At 38.1% G+C, this 11,282-nt stretch overlaps 1 protein-coding gene across 1 annotated transcript in view; it reads left to right on the top strand.

Annotated features, from left to right (window-relative positions):
• Positions 1–207: 207 nt before the first annotated feature.
• The window catches only part of LPCAT2 (lysophosphatidylcholine acyltransferase 2), a 65,334-nt gene continuing 54,259 nt past the window's right edge, over positions 208–11,282 (top strand). Inside the window, exons 1-4 of the mRNA XM_020900525.2 lie at positions 208–496; positions 6,039–6,178; positions 7,622–7,839; positions 9,321–9,433. Coding sequence (XP_020756184.1) covers positions 326–496; positions 6,039–6,178; positions 7,622–7,839; positions 9,321–9,433 — 642 coding nt within the window. The 5' untranslated portion in view covers positions 208–325. The remainder of the gene's footprint in view (positions 497–6,038; positions 6,179–7,621; positions 7,840–9,320; positions 9,434–11,282) is intronic.

Below are 11,282 nucleotides of genomic sequence, written 5' to 3'. Positions count from 1 at the left end.
GAGAATAGTCTAAACTGTCTCTCTTGTGGGTGCGTCGCTTTGAAGGAAAAAACATTCACCTCCAAGGGGGCGGAGCTATTAATCTCAAAAGGAAGGGCCGACACCTAAAAGGGTGGGGCTGTGCTTGAGTGGGCGGGGGGTGGGGCCAGAACGTGGGCGTGTTCGGAGCCAGAGGGGCGGGGCGAGAGCTGAGGGCCGCTAGGTAACTTTGGCGCCTGCGCAGAAGCCCCGAACTCCTAAGAGGCTCTCACGGAGTCTCGGCGGCGGTGCCCACTCGCGCGCTCCGCGTGGGTCGCTTCGCTCTAGTCAGACGCCAGGGTCGGCCATGAACCCGTGCGCTGACGCGCGGGCCGTGGCGGCCACTGTGCCGGGAGCTGGCGTCGGGAACGCGGGGCTGCGGCCGCCCATGGTGCCCCGTCAGGCGTCCTTCTTCCCGCCACCTGTGCCCAATCCCTTCGTGCAGCAGACGCAGCTGGGCGTGGCGAGGCGCATCCAGGTGCGGGGCGAGGGTCTGACAGGAGAGGTAGATTCTAGTGAGGGACATGTGTTAGAGGGAGGAGGGCAGAGCCCGGTGAGGGACGGCTGACGGGGGAGGCAGACCCAGGTGAGGGATGTGAGTCTGAGGAAAATTCAAGGGAGTGACTAGAGACTGACAGGCAAAGCAGATTCAGGTGAGGGATAGGAGTTTGACAGCGAAGGCAGTCCAGGTGAGGGGAGTGGGTCTGAGGGAGGAGGCAGTTTGAGGGGGTCCATGGGTCCGTCAGGGGAGGCTGTTTTTAGAGGGCAGTGTGGGTGTGAAGGGGAAATGACTGAGGGGAGTGAGTCTGGGAAGCCAGGCTCGAGGAAGAAAGGGATGTAAATCTGAGAAGGGAGGGCTTCTGAAGGGGCCAGGAGTCTGCAGCAGGCAAAAGATGCTGCGCTGAGAATTTAGGACCCTTGGAGGATGCTTGGAGGTCTGGGTGTGTGTGTGAGAAGAGAAGATGCAGAGAGCATGTGGGTCTTGGGAGAAGGTGCTGACTTACAGGAGGAGGCTGAGCAGGCCCATGAAGAGGAAACATTCCATGCTGAGAACAGGAAAGGGCTCTGGGAGAAGAACTTCAACCTGAGTGTGTGAAAGTGTAGTGGGAGCTCATCGTACTGCAGGAGAGTGGGTTTGGGGAGCTTTTTGTTGTTTTGCCTGAGGGAAGGAGAGAAGTCCTTTTGGGATGAGAAGAGTGAGGGAAAAGGCAGAGAACCCAGGTCTGGAATTAGAACCAGAAGAAAGGTGGGATGTTTTGGCCGTGCAATTGCATCAAGGGTGGGAAATCACACCACCACTAAGAAAAGTTATAATATGGGTCCACTTAAGGCATTCAAGAGTTTTTGGTCCTGGATTGGTTTTCACCCAAACACTTCTCATAGATTCAAGGACAAGAGACTTTCTCTCGTTGTTAAAAACGGCTCTATACAAAAAGGAAGTTCCTGTCCTTTCCTTTTTCTTGTAAAGCACTGCTTTTACCATTAGCAGTTACACTCACTCTTTGGACTTCCTCTTTGGTGAAGTTAGTGATCAGAGAACAAGATAGACTATGCAAGCTACATTTGTCCTATGTGTTCTGCATGGGAAAAAAATTGTTTTAATGTTTCCTGTCCATCTTACATATTTATTTACTTTGGATTTGAAATAGTGTAATTTTTGCACAGCATGCTTATCTGCACTGAGACCATTGTACTCTACGGCAGAGATAGGTTAAGTGTTGGGCTAAGCAGTGTGGGGTGGTGGTTACAGTAATGGTTGATGGGTGTCTGAAGGTATGAAAAAGGAAGAGTAAGATAATGAATGTAGCAATACCTCTTTGTAAATAAACTAAATGTTTAAAAACTTGATCTTAAAATGTGTCTTAAAATGGATTGATATTCCCATGATATCTTAAAATTACTGAAAGTGAAAGTCACTCAGAAACTTAATAAATTCATTGACTTTCATTCAGAGTTCCTTTTGGCCTGAGTTCATCAAATCAGTTATACTTAAATGAAAATACATCCATCTCTTTGGCTTCATGTATTGGAGAAAGTCTCAAAGTGGCATGTTTTAAGTATGTACATTGTACCTGGATTACTAAGTTTTTGAGTTTTTGTTTTTTGTTTTTTTTAATAGCATGCCTGCAGTCATTTAGAGAGCACTTCCAAGTAACTCTATAAGAATTGTGATATAATGGAATGATCACTAGTCTTAGAAAACCTGCTCAGGCCCTGTCATTTGTAAGTTGTATGACTGGCCAAGTCAGTTGACCTCTCTGAACTTCACTTTCCTTATCTATTAAGTTGGAATAATAATACATCAAAGGAGGGTTAAAATTAAGTGAGACAATATGTGAAAGAACCTGATATTGTTTGCTGATCTTGATAGTTATTAATGCTATTTGTTATCTACAAATTGTATATTGTATTTAAAATCTACCACTTGGATTGGATAGAAATGAATACAGTTGCAATATTTTTTAAAAAGTTAAAATGCATGTAGACAGAGATTCCAAAGTAGTTTCAATGGCTTGAACAGTCTGGGTAAAGGAAAATTTAAATAGACACGATTGAAAAACAATGTTGTCTGTATTATCCAGTTTAAAAGATTGACATACTTGAGTTTAAGGATGACTCAATATGATGAATTTAGGCTAAATGTAATCTTAAATGATGATCAATATCTTGTTTAAGGACTGTTGTCACTTTTGCCTTTCATTGGGCTTAGCTTTACTGCTCCTCCTCTCTTTTTGACTGTTTAAGGGTTTGTTCCATAATGGCATGGAAAACATTAGCCTAGCTTTTCTTTCCTCAATAGAATATGGAATTAAAACAAGTGTTTGCTTGTAACTGTGGGTCATTTACCATACCAAAAATATTTGTTGGATGCCTACCATATGCCAGGTACAATGTTACTCTCTGGAGATAGAGATATAATGAACAAGAGAAATAAGGACTCTGCCTATCTTAAGCCTATATTTCACTAAAAAAGTTAAACAAGCAAGAATAGAAATATATATATAATTCCATGTCTTAGTAAGTACTATGAAGAAAGAGAGGAAAATAATTTCAATAGTGTTAAAAGAAGGCCTTCCTACAGAGATAACTTATTACCAAAAGAAAATATGATGCATAATCCTCTTAATCTGAGAGAGAGTTACTCAAAATTGGTTTTGTCATCTTAATAATGTTTAAGGATTAAAATTTTAAATCAGCAGCAACTGCAAAATGAAATTAAATAATCTCATGATAGCAATAAGTGAAAGTCATTCAGTCATGTCTGACTCTTTGCAACCCCATGGACTACACAGTCCATGGAATTCTCCAGGCCAGAATACTGGAGTGGATAGCTGTTCCCTTCTCCAGGGGATCTTCCCAACCCCAGGGATCAAAGCCAGGACTCCCACATTGCAGGCAGATTCTTTACCAGCTGAACCATCAGGGAAGTCCAAGAATACTGAAGTGTGTAGCCTTAAATGATGATCTTTTGCAGCAGATCTTCCCAACCCAGGAATTGAACCGGGGCCTCCTGCATTGAAGGCAGATTCAAGACCACTACAATGAAAACAACAGAACACTATTGTAAGAAATTAATGAAGATTTACATAAAATAAAGAGGTATATCATGTTTGTAAGTTGGAAGAATCAACATTATTAAGATGGTAATTCCTCCCAAATTGATCTATAGGTTCATTGAAAGCTCAACAAAAATTCCAACAGGCTTTTTGTGTGGAAACTGACAGATTAATTCTGAAATTTATGTGGAAATAAGGATCTAGATTATCCCAAAAAAAGTTTCAAAAAAGAAAAAGTTGGAGGACATATACCAACAGATTTCAAGACTTACTACAAGACTACAGCAATTAAGAAAGAAGGGAATTGACAGACATACAGACGAATAGATCAACAAAACAGGAGAGCCTACATGTATGTTCAATGGATTTTTTTGACAAAGTGGCCAACAAAATTTATTGGGGAATGTGGAGTCTTTTCAAAATTAGTTCTGGGGATGGCGCTGCACTGGCCGTCTAATGGTTAAAACTCCGCACTTCCCTGCAAGAGGCATAGCTTTGATCCCTGGTCCAGGAACTAAGATCCTACAGGCCTCACAGCTGAAAAAAAAAGCAGGGGCCGGTTCTGGAACAACTAGATAAATCTGTAGATAAAATGAAACTTGATCCCTACTGTACACGAACACAGAAAGTAATTTACAATGGATCGTAGACTTGAACATAAAAGCAAAATCCATATATCATCTAGAAGAAGAAGATATAAAATATCTTCATGATCTTGAGTTAGGTAAAGATGTCTTAGAAAGGTGGCAGAAGAGAACTAAATTGATAAATTAGTCGTCTTCAGAATTAAAATGCTTCTCATTGAAAGATACCAATAAGAAAGTGAAAAAGCAAACCATGGAATAGGAGAAAATATTTTCAATACATATATTGAAAAAGGGCTTGTAAACAATATATGAAGACCTCCTAAAAATTGATCAGAAAAGGACTAACAACCCAATGAAAATGGACTAAAGACTTGAACAGATAGGTTAAAGGGATGACCAATAAGCACATGAAAAAATTTGCTCAGCATCATTGTTCATTAAGGAAACCACAATGAGATATCATTTTACACTCACCAGGATGGCTACAAAGACTGACAACACTGAAAATTGATGAGGATGTGAAGCAACAGGAACTTTCATACTTCATTGGTGGAGGTAAAAAATGACACAGCCACTTTGGAAAACAATTTGGCATGTTCTTTAAGCACATCCTGGCCTGACAATTTCACCACCACCCACCATGAGTGAACATGTATGAGACTCGAAAATTGATGTTTACTCATATAGCTAAGAACTTATGATAGGCTAAATGTCCCTGAACAGATTAATGGGTAAATTAATTGCAGTATATTCATACAATGGAATGTTACTCTGCAATGAAAAAGACTGTATTACTGATACATATGACAACATGGTTGAATCTCAAAAATATGAAGTGAAAGAAGCCAGATGTAAAAGAGTACATACTATGTGGTTTCATTTATATGAAAATGTGGAACAGGCAAAAACTATAGTGAAAGACTGGCAGTGGTTGCCATACACTGAGGATATATTGACTGCAAAGAGACACAAGGGAACTTTTTTGAGTGATGGAAATGATCTATATCTTGATTATGGTGGTGTCTGCATAGGGCTATACATTTGAAAAGCTCATATTTAAAATAGGTGTATTGTATTTTATGTAAATTATGCCTTCATAAAATTGATTTTTTAAAAGTGATTTTAAACACCAAATGTCAGCAAAGATATACAGTGACTGGAATTCTCATACACTACCAGTGACATTTTAAAATGATACAACTGGACTTCTGGTGGTTAAGAATCCACCTTGCAATGCTGGTGACACAGCATTCAATTCCTGGTCTGGGAAGATTCCACATGCCATGGGGCGACTAAGCTTGTGTGCCACAACTACTAATCCTGCATCCTGCACTACCACTAAGCCCAACATACCTTTTTGTTTCCCCAGCAACCCCTATTCACATTCACTGGTTTTCTCCCCTATTTCTTTTGCTACATAGTAGACTTTGTGATCGGAGAAGGCAATGGCACCCCACTCTAGTACTCTTGCCTGGAAAATCCCATGGATGGAGGAGCCTGGTAGGCTGCAGTCCATGGGGTCTCGAAGAGTCAGACATGACTGAGCGACTTCACTTTCACTTTTCACTTTTATGCATTGGAGAAGGAAATGGCAACCCACTCCAGTGTTCTTGCCCGGAGAATCCCAGGGATGGGGTCACACAGAGTTGGACACGACTGAAGTGACTTAGCAGTAGCAGTAGCAGACTTTGTGATGTCAGATATAATGTCTTATTTTCTTTGTGCTTAGATCATTGCCTGGTGCAGGGTAATGCTCAATTCATCTTTGAGTGAAAGCTTGAATAGCATAAGATTTTTCTTTTACGTATATCTGTTTGATAACTACAGCATTAAAATAATGTCATCTATTTTTTTTTAAATCAACTTTGACTTTCAGATTTTCTTCCTTGGAATTATCCTGCTTCCAATTCGTGCCCTATTGGTTGCATTAATTTTATTACTGGCGTGGCCACTGGCTGCAATTTCAACAGCATGCTATCCTGAAAAGCTGACCCACCCAATAACTGGTTGGAAGAGGTAAGAAGTAACTATGTTTAAATATTAGGTGAATCAAGATTAGAAGAATTTATCGAAGTTTGGGCAGTGATCAACAGTTGTGGCTCTGAATATAGGATATTTTGGAATGCAGTCATTAGAGGCTGTGCTGTGTTGTGCTTAGTCGATTAGTCATGTCCGACTTTTCGCAACCCCATGGACAGAGGAGCCTGGAGGGCTACAGTCCATGGGGATTCTCCAGGCAAGAATACTGGAGGGGGTTGCCATGCCCTTCTCCAGGGAATCTTTCCAACCCAGGGATTGGACCTTGTTAGAAGCTACATCACTATAAATCAAAAACAGGAGGTCTGGAAGTTCTGTGACAGGGTGAGCTCTTTATCTTGAAATAAATAAAGATCTCAACTCTTAAACTACAGAGCAAGGAGAGAGCGATCATTTCCCTGTGCCCTCCTGAAAAGCACTTGGGCTTTCTGTGTCTCACTTCTCACCATGAAATAAAAGTTAGAGAAACTTTCTTGGGAGTTAGTTGCTTAATAACTCTTCACGGTTTTATTATGTGAATGTTGAGAAAATTCAATAGGAAGCTCATTTTTTAAAACTCTTGTTAGATGTCTTATGGGAGACACATATTTTTCATGAAAAGCTATATGCTTATTCACATACTGAGATGTCTATCATGTGTTTGCACTTCTAGGACTGTGTTTTTGTTTTTCTACTCAATTGAGTTTATCAGAGACTGGATCTTACTTGTCTTATGTGTCCAACAGGATTCCTGGCACAATTTGATTTAACTAATTTTTAACAACAGCTTCTTTTAAAATAGTAAACAAATCAATAACCAGAATTAAGTGCATCTTTGTTCCAGGGAAGTGAGATAATAAATTTACTACTTAAGATTCTTCATGATCTTTAAGGGCTATAATGATATAAGTAATAAGGCTTACTTTTAAAATTTTATTTTTAAAATAACTCTGAGGACTGTTTCAGCATGCTAGTTCTAAAAGTGTTTTGGGGGGTAGCAGCATCTTTGTTACACAAATATAGATATCTAAGGTGACTCATATGAAGGACAAGACTGATTTGAATTTCTCAGTGGGGGATGCATGTTGAAAATTCATTCTTATTACTTTATAGTCACAGAATAATGGAGCCACTTAGGCACGTGGCCTTGGAAAAATTGCTTCTCTGGGCCTCAGTTTTCTCATCTGTAAAATGGGAATGATGATAAATGCTCTCTGTTTCATAAAATTGGGCTAGGGATTAAAGAAATTAATATGCATAAAGTACTTAGAACAGTGCCTGGCAGAAAGAGCTCCACTGAAGTGTTAGCCGTTCTTCCTAGCTGATATTTTAAAATGAAGTGCTGACATGGTTTGGTTTTTACTTTGTGCTTTAGAGTAAAACCCTGCTGTTAGCTGCAGTTGGTAAAGCTAATTATGTCCATTTTTATATTTATTTCCAAAGGAAAATTACTCTGCCAGTCTTGAAGTTTCTAGGCCATGTCATGTTCTTCTCAATGGGGTTTGTAGTTACTGTGAAAGGAAAGATTGCAACTCCGTTGGAAGCACCAATTTTTATCGTTGCCCCTCACTCAACATTCTTTGATGGAATTGCGTGTGTTGCAGCTGGATTACCTTCTATAGTATCTCGAAATGAGAATGTGCAGGCACCTCTGATTGGCAGTAAGTACGCTGTAAGACAACAGAGATAAAATATTTTCATGTTCATGCTTTAAATTTAGAAAATCCTGTATAGTTTACTGATTAATTTTTTAAAGACTTAAAAATAATAAAACATTTCAAACATATTTCATTGCTTTTAATGAGGTACTATATCAAAAGAATGAATTTATGAAAATAGATTGAAGACTTCCCTACCTATATCTCATCATTCTTTTTATTTTTAAAAAATTTTTAAACCTTTCAGACATAACTCTTTTAAATGTTTATCTATTTATTTCATTTATCTTTTTGGCCGTGCCGTGCAGCATGTGGGATCTTAGTTCCCCTACCAGGGATCAAACTGGCACCCCCTGCAGGGAATGCACAGTCTTAACCACCAGATCACTAGGGAAGTCCCCTATCATTCTTTTTTAAACCTTACCTCTGCCGCTGCACCATCGCTTCTTCCTGCTCCTAAATATAAGCCAAAATGAACAGTTTTTCTGTACAAAATATGGTAAATTTTTTTAGAGAGAATTTAATTGAAGAATTTGTGAAAGCACCAGTTACATAGTATTTCAATGAATTTCTCTTCAGGGTATTCAACTGATAAATGCAATAAGTCTTTTCTTTTAATTCGGTTTTCTTCATTATTGCCCCCAAATCTCCACGAGGGACAAATGTGTAACTCTTTGAAAATTATGATGTAGAACAGTAAATGCTTCCTGCCATAAAAATAATGAAACAAGTGAAATGTTTTTTCCCACCAGATACTTTGCTGTCTCCCTGGGGGATTAGTCTCTAAGTAACTGCTTCCAGTTGTCCCAAGACTATTGCCAAGCATCAGGTGGTGAGAGGGTAGGTTTGAAAATTGCCTGATGCTGTCTTGGTACTCTAGAGAAAATAATAGTAGTTCTTACAGCTTTGTCATTCAGCTAAGAAAGACACACACACTCTCTTTCTTTTTTTTAAAAGATAACCACCTTGCTTTGTGTAACATGACATTTTCCCCCAAAGTTGTTTAGCAATAGATTTTTGGTGAAATGAGGTTTATTGTGCTAGGAAGCTACCTATTTAAAAGACTATTGCACTGATAATTTTATTAAGATAAATAGCAATTGCTCCCTACCCACATGTACTGTGGCTTCATAAAATCAGTTTGCAATATTATTGTGGGAATATTCCCAAAATAAAACAAGACAATCTTATGGTGTATTGCAAATGTTTAATGTAAATTGAGAAAGAAGTCTTTTAGGGAGAAAATTGCATTTTTTTTTTCATATTCCTCTTGCTAACTTCTGTCAAATCAATGAAATATTTTTAAGTATAAATAGCCACCTGTCCTTTTGAAGCCAGAATCTATTAATAAGTTCTAACAAACTTTGAGTTAGAGGGTTTTTTAAGTTGTTCTCTTTGATTTGCAATTTGTTATATGATTTGGTATCATTTCTATAGTAGCTGTAGCCCAAAAAATGACTTATGACTTTTCATTTGTTTTAAAGGAATATTGCGGGCCTTGCAGCCAGTATTGGTATCCCGTGTAGATCCAGATTCTCGAAAAAACACAATAAATGAAATAATAAGGCGGGCTACATCAGGAGGGGAATGGCCCCAGGTAAAACACAGTAGATGTTTATTTAAATATATTGAAATTCAATATATATTCAATATATAAATATATTGAAAATTTATTTTTTGTACACTTGTATATATTCATTTGGATCCACAGATAACAATATCAGGGGACAATTTATGCTAGTTGTCTTTAGCATAATAAAAGCAGAATAAATGAGTAAGGATTAAGAGGTCCTCTTCTGCATGAGATACTCCTAGAATTAAATGTATCATTCTTTTTTATTCTCCAAACTCTTTGAACTAGTTTTTACTTTGTGTCATAAAAAGTAATTCTCTTCCTCTGAATTTATTATCATTTTAAAGATGAGCTACTAAAGCTCAGTTATTCTCAAAAATATGGTGGGTGGGTATATTTTGAAAGTGATTAATATCATAAGATTATCTGAAGTATATTTAGATAGTGCTTTTCAGTTCAGGGGGCATATGAGAATCACCTGTAGAACTTTTCTACGTTTTACCATCCCATCTCCTTGAAATGCTTTTTTTTTTTTTTTAATTTGTTTATTTTTGGCTGTGTCTGGTCTTAGTTATCCTGCAGAATGTGGGGTCTTAGTTCCCTGCCCAGGGATTGAACCCACCTCCCCTGCATTGGAAGACAGATTATTAACTACTGGGCTACCAAGGAAGTCCCTGGAATGCTTTTTGAAGGTGTGGAAGGAAAATTTATTGCATAAATAGAGCCTCACGGGTGATTCTGATAAGTACCCCCCTGCCTTTGACCACGTGAAAACAAGTAATCTCTAACAGAACTCATGGTCCTGAGGTGATCTGGCTACTCGTGGTAATGTTTAGATATTAAAATACCAAGAGGCATATGATCAACCAGGAGGTTTTAGAAATCAAGGCATGTGAGGAATGATTTAAAGAGTGACTGGGAAGAAATGACATTTGGAATAAGGGTTTGATTTTGTTCTTTGGCTTCAAGGAATTTATCTAGGACTGGAGGGTGAAAGTTAACAAGATTTCAGTTCACTTTGCTCATTTCAAGGAACTTCCTGTCCAGAATTAGAATGGTCTGATTTGGAACCTCTTTCTGGAGTGTTCAGGCATTGGCTAGGCAACCAGTTGAGGGGGATATTGTAAAAAGAATTCAAGTATTAGAGATGCTATATGATGTTTAATGTACCTTCCAGTTCTTGAGAGTTTATGATTTACTCTATATTAATTTATTCTTCGTGGTATAGCTATAGAATATCCATTACATGAATTATATTTGCTATTGTAGCCAATTGGAATAGGAAACCTGTTTGTTTGGTTTTTTTTTAAGTTGGAGAATGTAATCACACCTATTCACAATTTTTATTTTACAAATAACTTGTTATTATGGCAGTTTATCTTACTAATTACTGTAATTATTATAAAATACCTATTACTAAATGCTGTAAGTGCAGGGATTTTGTTTATGGCTTAGCAATTTACTCATTGCTAAATTCCAGAAGCTTCAGAAAAATCAATCTGCTGTTTTATTCAGTTAATGGGGAACTGTAGTGCATAGTTTTTGTGTGGAAATCATAATATATTAAAAGCTAAAAACACCTCCTCAGAAAAGAATATTAAATTGTATTCCATATGTCAACAAATTCAGGTAAGCATAAAGCATCATTTAATGGGAAAACTGAAACAGAAGTAGCGAATGATTTAGTTCAAAGTATATACCAGTAGAAGAAAGAATTTAATATTGTGTAAAATGAATGCAACTTTGACCATGATTCAGGGTCTACAACTTCTGTGAAGCCTTTTCAGATCTTTAGCATCAACATTAAGAAACATTTACTGTGTATATTCTCTTTTCAAAACTTTAATTCATTTTCAGGTTATCTTAATGGTCA

Source organism: Odocoileus virginianus, chromosome 20 (assembly GCF_023699985.2).
Source record: "Odocoileus virginianus isolate 20LAN1187 ecotype Illinois chromosome 20, Ovbor_1.2, whole genome shotgun sequence".
NCBI lineage: Eukaryota > Metazoa > Chordata > Mammalia > Artiodactyla > Cervidae > Odocoileus > Odocoileus virginianus.
This window is presented reverse-complemented; position numbering and strand designations above follow the sequence as displayed.